This window comes from Hypanus sabinus, chromosome 2, assembly GCF_030144855.1.
Source record: "Hypanus sabinus isolate sHypSab1 chromosome 2, sHypSab1.hap1, whole genome shotgun sequence".
In the NCBI taxonomy this organism is placed as follows: Eukaryota; Metazoa; Chordata; class Chondrichthyes; order Myliobatiformes; family Dasyatidae; genus Hypanus; species Hypanus sabinus.
The window spans coordinates 115014469-115036518 of record NC_082707.1 but is presented as its reverse complement, the minus strand read 5'-3'; the positions used below and the strand labels follow the sequence as shown (position 1 = coordinate 115036518).

At 49.9% G+C, this 22050-nt stretch overlaps 1 protein-coding gene across 3 annotated transcripts in view; it reads right to left on the bottom strand.

Moving 5' to 3' along the window:
* Nucleotides 1–22050, bottom strand: part of LOC132382535 (delta-like protein 4) — a 43101-nt gene that overhangs the window by 15151 nt on the left and 5900 nt on the right. For all 3 annotated transcript variants that reach the window (XM_059952833.1, XM_059952850.1, XM_059952842.1), the window contains 4 exons: nt 21835–21965; nt 20903–21072; nt 19796–20015; nt 16833–17553 (listed from right to left, as the gene is read on the bottom strand). In XM_059952833.1, coding sequence (XP_059808816.1) covers nt 16833–17553; nt 19796–20015; nt 20903–21072; nt 21835–21965 — 1242 coding nt within the window. The remainder of the gene's footprint in view (nt 1–16832; nt 17554–19795; nt 20016–20902; nt 21073–21834; nt 21966–22050) is intronic.

Sequence of the window (22050 nt, the reverse complement as noted above, 5' to 3'; positions counted from 1 at the left end):
TGTACCCTCACACAATACAGTACTCTCCAGTAACACTGTACCCTCACACAGTACAATACTCCGTAGTGATGCTGTACCTTCACACAATACAGTACTCCCCAGTAAAACTGTACCCTCACACAATACAGTACTCCCCAGTGACACTGCACCCTCATACAATACAGTACTCCCCAGTGATACTGTACCATCACAAAATACAGTACTCCCCAGTGATGCTGTACCCTCACACAATACAGTACTCCCCAGTGACACTGTACCTTCACAAAATATAGTGCTCCCAGTGATGCTGTACACTCACACAATACAGTACTCCCCAGTGATGCTGTACCTTCACAAAATACAGTACTCCCCAGTGATGCTATACCTTCACACAGTACAGTACTCCCGAGTGACACTGTACCCTCACACAATACAGTACTCCCCAGTGACACTGTACCATCACACAGTACAATACTCCCCATTGATGCTGTACCTTCACACAATACAGTACTCCCCAGTGACACTGTACCCTCACACAGTACAGTACAGTCCTTCCCAGTGACACTGTACCCTCACTCAATACAGTACTCCCCAGTGATGCTGTACCCTCACAATACAGTACAGTATTCCCCAATGACACTGTAACCTCACACCATACAGTACTCCCCAGTGACACTGTTCACTCACACAATACAGTACTCCCCAGTGATGCTTTACCTTCACAAAATACAGTACTCCCCAGTGATGCTATACCTTCACACAGTACAGTACTCCCGAGTGACACTGTACCCTCACACAATACAGTACTCCCCAGTGACACTGTACCATCACACAGTACAATACTCCCCATTGATGCTGTACCTTCACACAATACAGTACTCCCCAGTGACTCAGTACCCTCACACAATAAGTACTCCCCAGTGATGCTGTACCTTCACACAGTACAGTGCTCTCGAGTGACACTGTACCCTCACACAATACTGTACTCCCCAGTGACACTGTACCCTCACACAATAAGTACTCCCTAGTGATGCTGTACCTTCACACAGTACAGTACTCCCGAGTTACACTGTACCCTCACTTAATACAGTACTCCCGTTACGCTGTACCCTCACAGTACAGTACAGTACTCGCCAGTGACACTGTACCCTCACACAATACAGTACTCCCCAGTGACGCTGTACCCTCAGAATACAGTACAGTATTCCCCAGAGACACTGTACACTCACACAATACAGTACTCCCCAGTTACACTGTACCCTCACAAAATACAGTACTCCCCAGTGATGCTGTACCCTCACACAATGCATTACACCCCTGAGATGCTGTACCCTCACACAGTACAGTAGACCCCAGTGACACTGTACCCTCCCACAATACAGTACTCCCCAGTGATGCTGTACCCTCACACAGTACAGTACTCCCCAGTGACATTGTACCCTCACACAATACAGTACTCTCCAGTAACACTGTACCCTCACACAGTACAATACTCCGTAGTGATGCTGTACCTTCACACAATACAGTACTCCCCAGTAAAACTGTACCCTCACACAATACAGTACTCCCCAGTGACACTGCACCCTCATACAATACAGTACTCCCCAGTGATACTGTACCATCACAAAATACAGTACTCCCCAGTGATGCTGTACCCTCACACAATACAGTACTCCCCAGTGACACTGTACCTTCACAAAATATAGTGCTCCCAGTGATGCTGTACACTCACACAATACAGTACTCCCCAGTGATGCTGTACCTTCACAAAATACAGTACTCCCCAGTGATGCTATACCTTCACACAGTACAGTACTCCCGAGTGACACTGTACCCTCACACAATACAGTACTCCCCAGTGACACTGTACCATCACACAGTACAATACTCCCCATTGATGCTGTACCTTCACACAATACAGTACTCCCCAGTGACACTGTACCCTCACACAGTACAGAACTCCCCAGTGACACTGTACCCTCACACAATACAGTACAGTCCTTCCCAGTGACACTGTACCCTCACTCAATACAGTACTCCCCAGTGATGCTGTACCCTCACAATACAGTACAGTATTCCCCAATGACACTGTAACCTCACACCATACAGTACTCCCCAGTGACACTGTTCACTCACACAATACAGTACTCCCCAGTGATGCTGTACCCTCACACAATGCATTACACCCCATTGATGCTGTACCCTCACACAGTACAGTACTCCCTAATGATGCTGTACCCACACACAATACAGTACTCCCCAGTAACACTGTACCCTCACACAATACAGTACTCGCCAGTGATGCTGCATCCTCACACAGTACAGTTCTCCCCAGTGACACTGTACCCTCACACAATACAGTACTCCCCAGTGATACTGTACCCTCACACAATACAGTAGTCCCCAGTGATGCTGTACCCTCAAACAATGCATTACAACCCAGTGATGCTGTACCCTCACACAATACAGTACTCCCCAGTGATGCTGTACCCTCAAACAATGCATTACACCCAGTGATGCTGTACCCTCACAGAATTCAGTACTCCCCAATGACACAGTACCCTCACACAATAGAGTATTCCCCAGTGATGCTGTACCCTCACACAATACAGTACTCCCCAGTGACACAGTACCCTCACACAATACAGTACTCCCCAGGGAAACTGTACCCTCACACAATACCATACTCCCCAGTGATGCTGTACCCTCATACAATACAGTACTCCCCAGTGACTCTGTACCCTCACACAATAAGTACTCGCCAGTGATGCTGTACCTTCACACAGTACAGTACTCTCGAGTGACACTGTACCTCACACAATACAGTACTCCCCAGTGACACTGTACCCTCACACAATAAGTACTCCCTAGTGATGCTGTACCTTCACACAGTACAGTACTCCCGAGTGACACTGTACTCTCACTCAATACAGTACTCCCCAGTTACGCTTTACCCTCACAATACAGTACAGTACTCCTTAGTGTCACTGTACCCTCACACAATACAGTACTCCCCAGTGACGCTGTACCCTCAGAATACAGTACAGTATTCCACAGTGACACTGTACACTCACACAATACAGTACTCCCCAGTTACACTGTACCCTCACAAAATACAGTACTCCCCAGTGATGCTGTACCCTCACACAATGCATTACACCCCTGTGTTGCTGTACCCTCACACAGTACAGTAGTCCCCAGTGACACTGTACCCTCCCACAATACAGTACTCCCCAGTGATGCTGTACCCTCACACAGTACAGGACTCCCCAGTGACACTGTACCTTCACACAATACAGTACTCCCCAGTTACACTGTACCATCACACTGTACAGTACTCCACAGTGAGGCTGTACCCTCACACAGTACAGAACTCCCCAGTGACACTGTACCCTCACACAATACAGTACAGTCCTTCCCAGTGACACTGTACCCTCACAATACAGTACACCCCAGTGATGCTGTACCCTCACAATACAGTACAGTATTCCCCAATGACACTGTAACCTCACACCATACAGAACTCCCCAGTGACACTGTTCACTCACACAATACAGTACTCCCCAGTGATGCTGTACCCTCACACAATGCATTACACCCCAGTGATGCTGTACCCTCACACAATACAGTACTCCCCAGTGATGCTGTACCCTCAAACAATGCATTACTCCCCAGTGACACTGTTCCCTCACAGAATTCAGTACTCCCCAATGACACAGTACCCTCACACAATACAGTACTCCCCAGTGACACTGTTCACTCACACAATACAGTACTCCCCAGTGACACTGTACCCTCACACAATGCAGTAGTCCCCAGTGATGCTGTACCCTCAAACAATGCATTACAACCCAGTGATGCTGTACCCTCACACAATACAGTACTCCCCAGTGATGCTGTACCCTCAAACAATGCATTACACCCAGTGATGCTGTACCCTCAAACAATGCATTACACCCAGTGATGCTGTACCCTCACACAATACATTACTCCCCAGTGACACTGTTCCCTCACAGAATTCAGTACTCCCCAATGACACAGTACCCTCACACAATAGAGTATTCCCCAGTGATGCTGTACCCTCACACAATACAGTACTCCCCAATGACACAGTACCCTCACACAATACAGTACTCCCCAGTGACACTGTTCACTCACACAATAAGTACTCCCCAGTGTCACTGTACCCTCACACAGTACAGTATTCCCCAGTGACACTGTTCACTCACACAATACAGTACTCCCCAGTGATGCTGTACCCTCACACAATGCATTACACCCCAGTGATGCTGTACCCTCACACAATACAGTACTCCCCAGTGATGCTGTACCCTCAAACAATGCATTACTCCCCAGTGACACTGTTCCCTCACAGAATTCAGTACTCCCCAATGACACAGTACCCTCACACAATAGAGTATTCCCCAGTGATGCTGTACCCTCACACAATACAGTACTCCCCAGTGACACTGTACCCTCACACAATACAGTACTCCCCAGGGACACTGTACCCTCACACAATAAGTACTCCCCAGTGATGCTGTACCTTCACACAGTACAGTACTCTTGAGTGACACTGTACGCTCACTCAATACAGTACTCCCCAGTTACGCTGTACCCTCACAATACAGTACAGTACTCCTTAGTGTCACTGTACCCTCACACAATACAGTACTCCCCAGTGACACTGTTCACTCACACAATACAGTACTCCCCAGTGATGCTGTACCCTCACACAATGCATTACACCCCATTGATGCTGTACCCTCACACAGTACAGTACTCCCCAATGATGCTGTACCCACACACAATACAGTACTCCCAAGTAACACTGCACCCTCACACAATACAGTACTCACCAGTGATGCTGCATCCTCACACAGTACAGTTCTCCCCTGTGACACTGTACCCTCACACAATACAGTAGTCCCCAGTGATGCTGTACCCTCACAATACAGTAGAGTATTCCCCAGTGACACTGTACCCTCACACAATAAGTACTCCCCAGTGACACTGTACCCTCACACAATACAGTACTCCCCAGTGATGCTGTACCTTCACACAGTACAGTACTCCCCAGTGACAATGTACCCTTACACAATAAGTACTCCCCAGTGTCACTGTACCCTCACACAGTACAGTATTCCCCAGTGACACTGTTCCCTCACTCAATACAGTACTCCCCAGTGATGCTGTACCCTCACAATACAGTACAGTATTCCCCAATGACACTGTAACCTCACACCATACAGTACTCCCCAGTGACACTGTTCACTCACACAATACAGTACTGCCCAGTGATGCTGTACCCTCACACAATGCATTACACCCCATTGATGCTGTACCCTCACATAATACAGTACTCCCCAGTGACACTGTACCCTCACAAAACTGTACAGTCCTTCCCAGTGACACTGTTCCCTCACTCAATACAGTACTCCCCAGTGATGCTGTACCCTCACAATACAGTACAGTATTCCCCAATGACACTGTAACCTCACACCATACAGTACTCCCCAGTGACACTGTTCACTCACACAATACAGTACTGCCCAGTGATGCTGTACCCTCACACAATGCATTACACCCCAGTGGTGCTGTACCCTCACACTATACAGTACTCCCCAGTGACACTGTACAGTATTCCCCAGTGACACTGTACCCTCACACAGTACAGAACTCCCCAGTGACACTGTACCCTCACACAATACAGTACTCCCCAGTGATGCTGTACCCTCACAATACAGTACAGTACTCCTTAGTGTCACTGTACCCTCACACAATACAGTACTCCCCAGTGACACTGTTCACTCACACAATACAGTACTCCCCAGTGACACTGTACCCTCACACAATGCAGTAGTCCCCAGTGATGCTGTACCCTCAAACAATGCATTACTCCCCAGTGACACTGTTCCCTCACAGAATTCAGTACTCCCCAATGACACAGTACCCTCACACAATAGAGTATTCCCCAGTGATGCTGTACCCTCACACAATACAGTACTCCCCAGTGACACTGTACCCTCACACAATACAGTACTCCCCAGGGACACTGTACCCTCACACAATAAGTACTCCCCAGTGATGCTGTACCTTCACACAGTACAGTACTCTTGAGTGACACTGTACGCTCACTCAATACAGTACTCCCCAGTTACGCTGTACCCTCACAATACAGTACAGTACTCCTTAGTGTCACTGTACCCTCACACAATACAGTACTCCCCAGTGACACTGTTCACTCACACAATACAGTACTCCCCAGTGATGCTGTACCCTCACACAATGCATTACACCCCATTGATGCTGTACCCTCACACAGTACAGTACTCCCCAATGATGCTGTACCCACACACAATACAGTACTCCCAAGTAACACTGCACCCTCACACAATACAGTACTCACCAGTGATGCTGCATCCTCACACAGTACAGTTCTCCCCTGTGACACTGTACCCTCACACAATACAGTAGTCCCCAGTGATGCTGTACCCTCACAATACAGTAGAGTATTCCCCAGTGACACTGTACCCTCACACAATAAGTACTCCCCAGTGACACTGTACCCTCACACAATACAGTACTCCCCAGTGATGCTGTACCTTCACACAGTACAGTACTCCCCAGTGACAATGTACCCTTACACAATAAGTACTCCCCAGTGTCACTGTACCCTCACACAGTACAGTATTCCCCAGTGACACTGTTCCCTCACTCAATACAGTACTCCCCAGTGATGCTGTACCCTCACAATACAGTACAGTATTCCCCAATGACACTGTAACCTCACACCATACAGTACTCCCCAGTGACACTGTTCACTCACACAATACAGTACTGCCCAGTGATGCTGTACCCTCACACAATGCATTACACCCCAGTGGTGCTGTACCCTCACACTATACAGTACTCCCCAGTGACACTGTACAGTATTCCCCAGTGACACTGTACCCTCACACAGTACAGAACTCCCCAGTGACACTGTACCCTCACACAATACAGTACTCCCCAGTGATGCTGTACCCTCACACAATGCATTACACCCCATTGATGCTGTACCCTCACACAGTACAGTACTCCCCAATGATGCTGTACCCGCACACAATACAGTACTCCCCAGTGACTCTGTACCCTCACACAATACAGTACAGTCCTTCCCAGTGACACTGTACCCTCACTCAATACAGTACTCCCCAGTGATGCTGTACCCTCACAATACAGTACAGTATTCCCCAATGACACTGTAACCTCACACCATACAGTACTCCCCAGTGACACTGTTCACTCACACAATACAGTACTCCCCAATGATGCTGTACCCTCACACAGTACAGTACTCCCCAATGATGCTGTACCCGCACACAATACAGTACTCCTCAGTAACACTGTACCCGCACACAATACCGTACTCCCCAGTGACTCTGTACCCTCACACAATAAGTACTCCCCAGTGATGCTGTACCTTCACACAGTACAGTACTCTCGAGTGACACTGTACCTCACACAATACAGTACTCCCCAGTGACACTGTACCCTCACACAATAAGTACTCCCTAGTGATGCTGTACCTTCACACAGTACAGTACTCCCGAGTTACGCTTTACCCTCACAATACAGTACAGTACTCCTTAGTGTCACTGTACCCTCACACAATACAGTACTCCCCAGTGACGCTGTACCCTCAGAATACAGTACAGTATTCCCCAGTGACACTGTACCCTCACACAATAAGTACTCCCTAGTGATGCTGTATCTTCACACAGTACAGTACTCCCGAGTTACGCTTTACCCTCACAATACAGTACAGTACACCTTAGTGTCACTGTACCCTCACACAATACAGTACTCCCCAGTTACACTGTACCCTCACAAAATACAGTACTCCCCAGTGAAGCTGTACCCTCACACAATGCATTACACCCCAGTGATGCTGTACCCTCACACAGTACAGTAGTCCCCAGTGACACTGTACCCTCCCACAATACAATACTCCCCAGTGATGCTGTACCTTCACAAAATACAGTACTCCCCTGTGATGCTATACCTTCAGACAGTACAGTACTCCCGAGTGACACTGTACCCTCATACAATACAGTACTCCCCAGTGACACTGTACCCTTACACAGTACAATTCTCCCCAGTGATGCTGTACCTTCACAGAATACAGTACTCCCCAGTGACACTGTACCCTCACACAATACAGTACTCACCAGTGACACTGTACCCTCAAACAGTACAATACTCCCCAGTGATGCTGTACCCTCACACAGTACAGTATTCCCCAGTGATACTGTACCATCACACAGTACAGTAGTCCCTAGTAACACTGTACCCTCACACAATACAGTACTCCCCAGTGACACTGTACCCTCAGAATACAGTACAGTATTCCCCAGTGACACTGTACCCTCACACAATACAGTACTCCCCAGTTACACTGTACCCTCACAAAATACAGTACTCACCAGTGATGCTGTACCCTCACACAATGCATTACACCCCAGTGATGCTGTACCCTCACACAGTACAGTACTCCCCAGTGACACTGTACCCTCACACAATACAGTACTCCCCAGTGACACTGTACCCTCACAATACAGTACAGTACTTCCCAGTGACACTGTACCCTCACTCAATACAGTACTCCCCAGTGATGCTGTACCCTCACAATACAGTACAGTATTCCCCAATGACACTGTAACCTCACACCATACAGTACTCCCCAGTGACACTGTTCTCTCACACAATACAGTACTCCCCAGTGATGCTGTACCCTCACACAATGCATTACACCCCAGTGATGCTGTACCCTCACACAGTACCGTACTCCCCCGTGATGCTGTACCCTCACACAATACTGTACTCCCCAGTGATGCTGTATCCTCACACAGTACAGTTCTCCCCATTGACACTGTACCCTCACACAATACAGTACTCCACAGTGACTCTGTACCCTCACACAATACAGCACTCCAGAGTGACACTGTACCCTCACACAATACAGTACTCCCCAGTGACACTGTACCCTCACACAATACAGTACTCCCCAGTGATGCTGTACCCTCACAATACAGTACAGTATCTCCCAGTGACACTGTACCCTCACTTAATACAGTACTCCCCAGTGATGCTGTACCCTCACAATACAGTACAGTATTCCCCAATGACACTGTAAACTCACACCATACAGTACTCCCCAGTGACACTGTTCTCTCACACAATACAGTACTTCCCAGTGATGCTGTACCCTCACACAATGCATTACACCCCAGTGATGCTGTACCCTCACACAGTACCGTACTCCCCAGTGATGCTGTACCCTCACACAATACAGTACTCCCCAGTGATGCTGTATCCTCACACAGTACAGTTCTCCCCATTGACACTGTACCCTCACACAATACAGTACTTCCCAGTGACTCTGTACCCTCACACAATACAGCACTCCAGAGTGACACTGTACCCTCCCACGAAACAGTACTACCCAGTGACACTGTACCTTCACACAATACAGTACTCCCCAGTGACACTGTACCATCACACTGTACAGTACTCCCCAGTGATGCTGTACCCTCACACAGTACAGTACTCCCCAGTGACACTGTACCCTCACACAATACGGTACTCCCCACTGACGCTGTACCCTCACAATACAGTACAGTCCTTCCCAGTGACACTGTACCTTCACACAATAAGTACTCCCCAGTGACACTGTACCCTCACACAATACAGTACTCCCCAGTGATGCTGTACCCTCACACAATGCATTACACCCCAGTGATGCTGTACCCTCACACAATACAGTACTCTCCAGTAACACTGTACCCTCACACAGTACAATACTCCGTAGTGATGCTGTACCTTCACACAATACAGTACTCCCCAGTAACACTGTACCCTCACACAATACAGTACTCCCCAGTGACTCTGTACCCTCACACAATAAGTACTCCCCAGTGATGCTGTATCTTCACACAGTACAGTACTCTCGAGTGACACTGTACCCTCACACAATACAGTACTCCCCAGTGACACTGTACCCTCACACAATACAGTACTCCCCAGTGACACTGTACCCTCACAAAATAAGTACTCCCTAGTGATGCTGTACCTTCACACAGTACAGTACTCCCAAGTGACACTGTTCCCTCACTCAATACAGTACTTCCCAGTTACGCTGTACCCTCACAATACCGTACAGTACTCCCAGACACTGTACCCTGACACAATACAGTACTCCCCAGTGACGCTGTACCCTCAGAATACAGTACAGTATTCCCCAGTGACACTGTACCCTCACACAAGACAGTTCTCCCCAGTTACACTGTACCCTCACAAAATACAGTACTCCCCAGTGATGCTGTACCCTCACACAATGCATTACACCCCAGTGATGCTGTACCCTCACACAGTACAGTAGTCCCCAGTGACACTGTACCCTCCCACAATACAGTACTCCCCAGTGATGCTGTACCCTCACACAGTACAGTACTACCCAGTGACACTGTACCATCACACTGTACAGTACTCCCCAGTGATGCTGTACCCTCACACAATACAGTACTCCCAATGACTCTGTACCCTCACACAATACAGCACTCCAGAGTGACACTGTACCCTCACACAATACAGTACTCCCCAGTGATGCTGTACTCTCACAATACAGTACAGTATTCCCCAGAGACACTGTACCTTCACACAATACAGTACTCCCCAGTGACACTGTACCATCACACTGTACAGTACTCCGCAGTGATGCTGTACCTCCACACAGTACAGTACTCCCCAGTGACACTGTGCCCTCACACAATACAGTACTCCCCAGTGACGCTGTACCCTCAGAATACAGTACAGTACTCCCCAGTGACTGTACCCTGACACAATACAGTACTCCGCAGTGACACTGTACCCTCACACAATACAGTACTCTGCAGTGACACTGTTCTCTCACACAATACAGTACTCCCCAGTGATGCTGTACCCTCACACAATGAATTACACCCCAGTGATGCTGTACCCTTACACAGTACAGTACTCCCCAGTGATGCTGTACCCTTACACAATACAGTACTCCCCAGTAACACTGTACCCTCACACAATACAGTACTCCCCAGTGACTCTGTACCCTCACACAATAAGTACTCCCCAGTGATGCTGTATCTTCACACAGTACAGTACTCTCGAGTGACACTGTACCCTCACACAATACAGTACTCCCCAGTGACACTGTACCCTCACACAATAAGTACTCCCTAGTGATGCTGTACCTTCACACAGTACAGTACTCCCGTGACGATGTACCCTCACACTGCCACACAGTACAGTGCCCCCAGTGATGTTGTAGTCTCACAAAATACAGTGCTCCCAGTGATGCTGTACCCTCACAAAATACAGTGCTCCCGGTGATGCTGTGCCCTCTCACAATACAGTACTCCCAGTGTCACTGTACCCTGACACAATACAGTACTCCCCAGTGATACTGTACCTTCACAAAATACAGTGCTCTCAGTGACACTGTACCATCACACTGTACAGTACTCCAGAGTGATGCTGCTCCTTCACACAATACAGTACTCCCCAGTGACACTGTACCCTCACACAATACAGTACTCCCCAGTGACACTGTACCTTCACAAAATATAGTGCTCCCAGTGATGCTGTACCCTCACACAATACAGTACTCCCGTGACGATGTACCCTCACACTGCCACACAGTACAGTGCCCCCAGTGATGCTGTACCCTCACAATACAGTACAGTATTCCCCAGTGACACTGTACCTTCACACAATAAGTACTCCCCACTGACGCTGTACCCTCACAATACAGTACAGTCCTTCCCAGTGACACTGTACCTTCACACAATAAGTACTCCCCAGTGACACTGTACCCTCACACAATACAGTACTCCCCAGTGATGCTGTACCCTCACACAATGCATTACACCCCAGTGATGCTGTACCCTTACACAGTACAGTACTCCCCAGTGATGCTGTACCCTCACACAATACAGTACTCCCCAGTAACACTGTACCCTCACACAATACAGTACTCCCCAGTGACTCTGTACCCTCACACAATAAGTACTCCCCAGTGATGCTGTATCTTCACACAGTACAGTACTCTCGAGTGACACTGTACCCTCACACAATACAGTACTCCCCAGTGACACTGTACCCTCACACAATAAGTACTCCCTAGTGATGCTGTACCTTCACACAGTACAGTACTCCCAAGTGACACTGTTCCCTCACTCAATACAGTACTTCCCAGTTACGCTGTACCCTCACAATACAGTACAGTACTCCCCAGACACTGTACCCTGACACAATACAGTACTCCCCAGTGACGCTGTACCCTCAGAATACAGTACAGTATTCCCCAGTGACACTGTACCCTCACACAATACAGTACTCCCCAGTTACACTGTACCCTCACAAAATACAGTACTCCCCAGTGATGCTGTACCCTCACACAATGCATTACACCCCAGTGACACTGTACCCTCCCACAATACAGTACTCCCCAGTGATGCTGTACCCTCACACAGTACAGTACTACCCAGTGACACTGTACCATCACACTGTACAGTACTCCCCAGTGATGCTGTACCCTCACACAATACAGTACTCCCAATGACTCTGTACCCTCACACAATACAGCACTCCAGAGTGACACTGTACCCTCACACAATACAGTACTCCCCAGTGATGCTGTACCCTCACAATACAGTACAGTATTCCCCAGTGACACTGTACCTTCACACAATAAGTACTCCCCAGTGACACTGTACCTTCACACAATACAGTACTCCCCAGTGACACTGTACCATCACACTGTACAGTACTCCACAGTGATGCTGTACCTCCACACAGTACAGTACTCCCCAGTGACACTGTACCCTCACACAATACAGTACTCCCCAGTGACGCTGTACCCTCACAATACAGTACAGTACTCCCCAGTGACTGTACCCTGATACAATACAGTACTCCGCAGTGATGCTGTACCCTCACACAATGCATTACACCCCAGTGATGCTGTACCCTCACACAATAAGTACTCCCTAGTGATGCTGTACCTTCACACAGTACAGTACTCCCGAGTGACACTGTACCCTCACACAATACAGTACTCCCCAGTGATGCTGTACCCTCACACAATGCATTACACTCCAGTGATGCTGTACCCTCACACAGTACAGTACTCCCAAGTGACACTGTTCCCTCACTCAATACAGTACTTCCCAGTTACGCTGTACCCTCACAATACAGTACAGTACTCCCCAGACACTGTACCCTGACACAATACAGTACTCCCCAGTGACACTGTACCCTCAGAATACAGTACAGTATTCCCCAGTGACACTGTACCCTCACGCAATACAGTACTCCCCAGTTACACTGTACCCTCACAAAATACAGTACTCCCCAGTGATGCTGTACCCTCACACAATGCATTACACCCCAGTGACACTGTACCCTCCCAAAATACAGTACTCCCCAGTGATGCTGTACCCTCACACAGTACAGTACTACCCAGTGACACTGTACCATCACACTGTACAGTACTCCCCAGTGATGCTGTACCCTCACACAATACAGTACTCCCAATGACTCTGTACCCTCACACAATACAGCACTCCAGAGTGACACTGTACCCTCACACAATACAGTACTCCCCAGTGATGCTGTACCCTCACAATACAGTACAGTATTCCCCAGTGACACTGTACCTTCACACAATAAGTACTCCCCAGTGACACTGTACCTTCACACAATACAGTACTCCCCAGTGACACTGTACCATCACACTGTACAGTACTCCGCAGTGATGCTGTACCTCCACACAGTACAGTACTCCCCAGTGACACTGTACCCTCACACAATACAGTACTCCCCAGTGACGCTGTACCCTCACAATACAGTACAGTACTCCCCAGTGACTGTACCCTGATACAATACAGTACTCCACAGTGATGCTGTACCCTCACACAATGCATTACACCCCAGTGATGCTGTACCCTCACACAATAAGTACTCCCTATTGATGCTGTACCTTCACACAGTACAGTACTCCCGAGTGACACTGTACCCTCACACAATACAGTACTCCCCAGTGATGCTGTACCCTCACACAATGCATTACACTCCAATGATGCTGTACCCTCACACAGTACAGTAGTCCCCAGTGACACTGTACCCTCCCACGATACAGTACTACCCAGTGACACTGTACCTTCACACAATGCAGTACTCCCCAGTGACACTGTACCATCACACTGTACAGTACTCCCCAGTGATGCTGTATCCTCACACAGTACAGTACTCCCCAGTGACACTGTACCCTCACACAATACAGTACTCCCAAGTGATGCTGTACCCTCACAATACAGTACAGTCCTTCCCAGTGACACTGTACCTTCACACAATAAGTACTCCCCAGTGACACTGTACCCTCACACAATACAGTACTCCCCAGTGATGCTGTACCCTCACACAATGCATTACACCCCAGTGATGCTGTACCCTTACACAGTACAGTACTCCCCAGTGATGCTGTACCCTCACACAATACAGTACTCCCCAGTGACGCTGTACCATCACACTGTACAGTACTCCGCAGTGATGCTGTACCTCCACACAGTACAGTACTCCCCAGTGACACTGTACCCTCACACAATACAGTACTCCCCAGTGACGCTGTACCCTCACAATACAGTACAGTACTCCCCAGTGACTGTACCCTGACACAATACAGTACTACCCAGTGACACTGTACCATCACACTGTACAGTACTCCCCAGTGATGCTGTACCCTCACACAATACAGCACTCCAGAGTGACACTGTACCCTCACACAATACAGTACTCCCCAGTGATGCTGTACCCTCACAATACAGTACAGTATTCCCCAGTGACACTGTACCTTCACACAATAAGTACTCCCCAGTGGCACTGTACCTTCACACAATACAGTACTCCCCAGTGACACTGTACCATCACACTGTACAGTACTCCGCAGTGATGCTGTACCTCCACACAGTACAGTACTCCCCAGTGACACTGTACCCTCACACAATACAGTACTCCCCAGTGACGCTGTACCCTCACAATACAGTACAGTACTCCCCAGTGACTGTACCTGACACAATACAGTACTCCGCAGTGACACTGTACCCTCACACAATACAGTACTCCGCAGTGACACTGTTCTCTCACACAATACAGTACTCCCCAGTGATGCTGTACCCTCACACAATGCATTACACCCCAGTGATGCTGTACCCTCACACAATACAGTACTCCCCAGTAACACTGTACCCTCACACAATACAGTACTCCCCAGTGACTCTGTACCCTCACACAATAAGTACTCCCCAGTGATGCTGTATCTTCACACAGTACAGTACTCTCGAGTGACACTGTACCCTCACACAATACAGTACTCCCCAGTGACACTGTACCCTCACACAATAAGTACTCCCTAGTGATGCTGTACCCTCACACAATACAGTACTCCCGTGACGATGTACCCTCACACTGCCACACAGTACAGTGCCCCCAGTGATGCTGTACCCTCACAAAATACAGTGCTCCCAGTGCTGCGGTACCCTCACAAAATACAGTGCTCCCGGTGATGCTGTGCCCTCTCACAATACAGTACTCCCAGTGATACTGTACCTTCACAAAATACAGTGCTCCCCAGTGACAGTGTACCCTCACACAATACAGTACTCCCCAGTGATACTGTACCTTCACAAAATACAGTGCTCTCAGTTACACTGTACCATCACACTGTACAGTACTCCCCAGTGATGCTGTACCCTCACACAGTACAGTACTCCCTAGTGACGCTGTACCCTCACAATACAGTACAGTACTCCCCAGTGATGCTGTACCCTCACACAGTACAGTACTTCCCAGTGACACTGTACCCTCACACTGTACAGTGCTCCCAGTGACAGTGTACCATCACACAATACAGTGCTCCCCAGTGACAGTGTACCTTCACACAATACAGTGCTCCCCAGTGTCACTGTACCTTCACACAATACAGTGCTCCCCAGTGACAGTGTACCTTCACACAATACAATGCTCCCCAGTGTCAGTGTACCTTCACACAATACAGTGCTCCCCAGTGACAGTGTACCTTCACACAATACAGTGCTCCCCAGTGACAGTGTACCTTCACACATGGCAGTAAACTCCAGTGACGCTGTACTGCCTACCTGACGATGCAGATTTCCTTCAGCGTCTCCCAACTGTGTGAAGTTCCCTCAGCAATATCCCTCCCACAGCACTACGGTTCCTCAGTACTCATTCTGTTAATCACCCTACCACAGAATGTCCTCCCCAAAAGTGCAGAAATCCTTCAGTCCCACCCATCCACAGCTCTGACCCTCCCATTGGAGAGAACTCCCTCCATGTTGCTCAGTCAGTCCACTCATGGGCATCATCCTGCCATAGCCTATCCCTCAGTACAGCTGCTTCTACCGTGTAGTGACGTGACACTGGCTGGATGCAATGTGGTGGGTCAGATAGGGATGGAGGAAGGTGTACAGGAGGGGGAGAACACAAGGACAGCAAGAGAGAGGAGTGGAATGGGAAGCTGGGGAAAGTGGACGGTGGGTAGGGGGTGGAGTATGAAAGGTAAAGTGTCTGTCAAAGAGGAAAGAACTGAGAGCAAAGGAGTGAGGTGGTGTCGAGGTGAGGGTAGGGAGGGAGAGGAGAGGGGAAAGGTATGGAGGGAGAGGTTGAACAAGATGGAGGTCAGGACACAGGTCAGGAGGTGGGAATCTAGATCCCCCATTCCATACTCCGACGGGGGAAATACCTGCCCCCAGACCTACCGGGGCCCAGTCAGGGGCAAGCTTTCCTCCAGCTGGCTCCCCTCGCTCCTGTAGCCCTTCAGCTCAGGTGACGTCTCCCCCTTGCGGCCCAGCTCAGCGGCGCAGTTGGTCAGTTTGCAATGCGAGCGGCCCCACTCGGGCCCACAGTTCACCTCCAGGCCGGCCAGCTTCAGCTGCGATGCTGCGATCAAGTTGTCCCTCTGTGGGTCCGTGCGGTTGTTCATGGCGTTGGCGAGCCGGGGCTGGGGCTGGTGCCCGTCCGAGGATCGTAAATGTCGGACGGCCAGCACCACGGCGAGCAGCAAGAGGACGAATGCAGCCAGGCCACAGCCCAGGGATACCAGCTGCCAGTGCACGGGGCTGGGCAGCTGCTGGTGCTTCTGCGAGGGGCTGGGCTCCCGGACAGAAATCTCACACCACCGGCCCACAAAGTCATAGGGACACTGACAGACGGGGCCACGACTGGACAGCCCAGCGTGGCAGGTGCCACCGTGCTGGCAGGGCGCTGAGTCGCAGTCGCTGGGCAGCCGCCGGCCGCAGTTCTGGCCTGTGTAGCCGGCGGTGCACAGGCAGTGGTAGCCGTTCACCTGATCCAGGCAGCTGGCGCCGTGAAGGCATGGGTTCCGGGCGCAGTCGTTGACACTGATCTCACAGCTCTGGCCAGCGAATCCTGGGGAGCAGCGGCACATCCGGGTCAGTCCCAGACCCAGGCACTGGCCTCCTGCAAGAGAAGGTGTGGATCAGGCAGCAGCAGAGCTCAACCTCCCCTTTCACCAGTCCTGTCATGCCAACCTACCCCAACCCCTCCACCTTCACGGCTCCCTGCAAACCCCCACCTGCTCAAACTCTCTCCCCTCCCCCCTTTCCTCCTGCACTCCTCCGCTATCCATCCTTCCAATTCACCTCACAGTGACAGTAGATACCAGTGACCTCTGACCACGGTCAAGTGGTCCGTAATTTCCAAAACCTCAACTGGAGCTGGGTTCACCAAACAGGCAGGGGAGGTGGGAAGACTGCCATACAGGGAAACATCTGATTAACTAGAGAGTGGAGCAGGGGATCCCAACCTTTTTCATACCATGAAACAAGGGGCGTGTGGACCCCAGGTTGGGAAGCCCTGGTCTGAGGGTAAATTTCAGTGAAATATGAAAAATTCTGAGGAGGCAAAACAGGTTAGATGTGAGGGTGATGATTTTCCTGGTTTGGAGGGGGTGGGGTGGTGTGCTTATAGGGGATAGGACATTTACAACAGACATGAAGAGATTTTTACACTGAGGGAATTCTTTACTCTGGAGGGCAAGTCACTGAACACTTTTTTTCTAGATTCAAGTGGCATCAAAGGGTGTGGAGGAGAAAGCAAGGAACAGTATTGAAATGAAGGATGAGGCAGCATCGCAGAGTAAGGTGAGGCAGACTCAGAAGGCTGAATGGCCTTTACTTATATTCTCTGACTCTACATGTGGGTGGTGGAGGGGGGTGGTTTAAGGGCAGGATTCCAAATTTGGTGCAAACTCTTGAGATGATCCTTCACTTGGGATCAGCCCCCTGTAGTTGTTTCGGAGTATCGTCCCCATGACGGCTGACTGTCTGCCTGCCTGCCGGGGAATCTCAGTCACTGGGAAGCAGAAACGCAGCTGTTGGGCAGGTGAGAGTGATGGCCTCTGAATGAGGCTGAGATAGTGCCAGCACTTGCTTCCTCTGTCCACCACTTCACTGCAAAATGAAAACATATGCTCAGAACTTGGGGTGGGGGGGGGGGGGGTGGGATTAAAATCTCTATCCACAGCAACCACGGCGTTATATCCCAGATTTGTCCCTTTCTGCAGCAGGGACATTTCTATTCCACCGCTCCCCCCCCAACCTTAGTTGCCTTTAGGATCCGAATTATCCTAATGTGTTACTCTACACAGCCTACCACGCTTTGTGACTACACCTAAAGTTGAACCTTTGTGGTGGAGACAAACCTTCAAAACTTACAACTTACAATCCCCTACAGCCACAGTCTCATACCTGATCTTTCAGGAATCACTAGATTCTGGAATGGTTCCAGAAGACTGGAAAATTGCAAATGTCACTCCACTCTTAAGAAGAGAGAGGCAAAAGAAAGAAAACTTTCTTTTGTAGCCAGAGGTCGTGGTACATATTGGTGCCAGTGACGTAGGCAGGAGAGGGGTAGAGGTACATATTGGTGCCAGTGACGTAGGCAGGAGAGGGGTAGAGGTACATATTGGTGCCAGTGACGTAGGCAGGAGAGGGGTAGAGGTACGTATTGGTGTCAGTGACGTAGGCAGGAGAGGGGTAGAGGTACGTATTGGTGTCAGTGACATAGGCAGGAGAGGGGTAGAGGTACGTATTGGTGCCAGTGACGTTGGCAGGAGAGGGGTAGAGGTACGTATTGGTGCCAGTGACGTAGGCAGGAGAGGGGTAGAGGTACATATTGGTGCCAGTGACGTAGGCAGGAGAGGGGTAGAGGTACGTATTGGTGTCAGTGACGTAGGCAGGAGAGGGGTAGAGGTCCTGCGCAGTGAGTTCAGGGAGTTAGGCAGGAGGCTGAAGAGCAGGATCTCCAAGGAGATAATCTCCAGATTACTCCCAATGCCATAGGCTGGGAAGGTCAGAACAGGAAGATAGTGCAGATGATAGTTCTGCAGCATCCACATCACCGAGGGCCTCAGGTGGTCTGTACACACCAGCTGTGTGGTGAAAAAGGCACAACAGTGTCTCTCTCACCTCAGATGGTTGAGGAAGTTTGCTACGGGCCCCCAATTCCTAAGAACTTTCTACAGGGGAACAATTGAGAGCATCCTGACTGGCTGCATCAGTGCATGATGAGTGGGGAATGGGATTTATCACAGATTAGCGAAGCGTGGACATACTAATGACACAATGATCTCGTCGACCACGTGTCACAACAGTTCCCTGTTGAGGATACAGTTACAAGGAGAAACACAGTACTACGTTACCGTTTGCACAGGGGCTCCTCGAGCATCGATCCACCTTCTGCTCACAGTTGGTGCCAGAAAAGCCTGGTCTGCAGCTGCAGATGTAAGAGACTCCCTGTGACGTCTGATAGCAGGAGCCACCGTTGAAGCAGGGGAAGTCTGCACAGGTCAGGGCTCGGTTCTCACACTGCTGCCCATCGTAGCCAGGTAGGCAAGAGCAGTGGTACGCTTCCTCCGACTCCTGCAACAACAGGGCCACAGTGTTAGAACAACCAGCGCAGCTCACTGACTCTCGATGATATCACCTACAGCAAACACTCTCAGGTAAGCTGGCAAAGCAGAGAGAGGCAGGGCAGGGGGACAGAGCCAAGAGAAGAGGCAGTAGCCCAGCCTACATGATGAACTCCCCTGGAAAACACAGCTGTCGGGAACTGCAAATGGCCTGAGCAGATCAATCACATAGTCTGGTTGATGAAAGAGCTCCACCATTTCCTCTCCCCAGAGCCTGTGTGTACTGATTAAAATGGGGGTATTCTTTATCCATACTGATTAAGCCCAAACTCTGGCCTTGCCTCTTTATGAAGAGCTTCTCTTCATTTTGTACCCCCCTCCCGATGAAGGAATATTCCCTCTCTCCTAACTCCCTGGTGGGATCATCCTTGCCCTGTGTGAATTCACCCTCTCCTTGGGACTGTGCTTCCACGAGGGAATCACGCCAGTTCTCTGGATCGAGAGGCACAGGAGACTGCAGATACTGGAATCTGGAGCAAAAAGCAAACCTGCTGGGAGAACTCCCAAGGTCTGGCAGCATCTGTGGGGCGAAATGAGGACAAACATCTTGAGTTGAGACCCTTCACCTAGACCGGACAACATTCAGCCAGAAACATCAGCCTCCGTAGAGGATGCTTGTGACTGGCTGAGGGCTCCTCCAGCAGTTGTGGGACAGTGTCTCTCTCCAAAGTCATCATTCTCTCCCCAACCCTATTGTGTGTGAATCCACCCTTGCTGTGGGACAGTATCTTCCCCAAGGTTGGACAGATCTTTCCGCACTAGCCTGTCGTGCTGGAGAATGGCTGGGCTAGCGAGCTGATTGAAGTGAGCAAAGCTGGGGCGTGCGATGTCCCTTACCGTGCAGGTCCCTCCGTTCCTGCAAGGGCTGCTGCCACACTGGGGCACGGGAGACTGGCAGTGGACACCGGTGAAGCCAGGCTGGCAGCTGCAGGTAAAACTGCCTTGCCCTGTGTTGGTGCAGGTGGCGTTGTTCAGGCAGGGCTTGTTGTGGGTGCAGTAGTTGAGATCTGTTACCCGCACAGAAAGGGAAGAGGAGCAACATCAGTCACAATTCACAAGCAATACAAGCCAACACTGGCAACGGCTTCCTCACTGTTCGCCCCTTGCATTTCAAATATCCCAAAGGAAGCGAGGTGGGACTACGGGAAAATGCAGCAGGATTGGGATGATGTTCTTTCTTGCCCCTTCGGAACGGTGGTGGTGAGATGAGAGTAGCCCCTTATGCCTTTCTCCACATTCAATGGGTCACTCAGTACCTCTGGCTGGATTTGACATCTGCTCCTCGTTCATTCACTAGTAAAGCCAAGTAACCAGCATTTGTTCAATATCAGAATGGTTGTTTCAGTCACTCTGGGAGGATGTTTATAGGACGAGGCTCTACAATCTAACCTGGCTCAATTTAATCAACATCACACAGTGTCTCTGCCTCACTTTATTGATCCCGCGGGAAAATGGGTCACAGTGCCAGAATCCGGACTTCTGGTGCGGAGTCTGCATGTTCCTGCCTGGGTTTCTCCCGGGCACTCCTTTTCCATGCCACATCATGAAGACACGTGGGTTGGCAGGTTTACTGGCCATTGTAAATTGCCCCAGTGTGCGGGTGAGTATGAGGAATCTGGGGGCAGTTCATGTGAATGGATTGGGATTAGTGCAAGGTGCTTGCTGGTTGGGACTGAGGCAGAAGGGTTCATATAACCAAGATTTAGATGGGCCTCGAGCTGGACTGGAGGTTGCCGGGCTGCTGAAATGGAGGTGGGGGCTTCACTCACCCTGGTTACAGAAGAGGCCGCCCCAGCCCTCTCTGCAGTTGCACTGGAAGGGTTGTTCGCAGGTCCCGTGTAGACAGCCCGGGTGCTGCATGCACTCAGTACATGAATCTCCCTGCCATCCATAATGGCACCTCAAGAGAGAGTGAGAGAGAAAAATACAGTTAGTTGTCCTGAGAACCACGTGGAAGAACGCCAAGCACGGACGCGGCTGACACC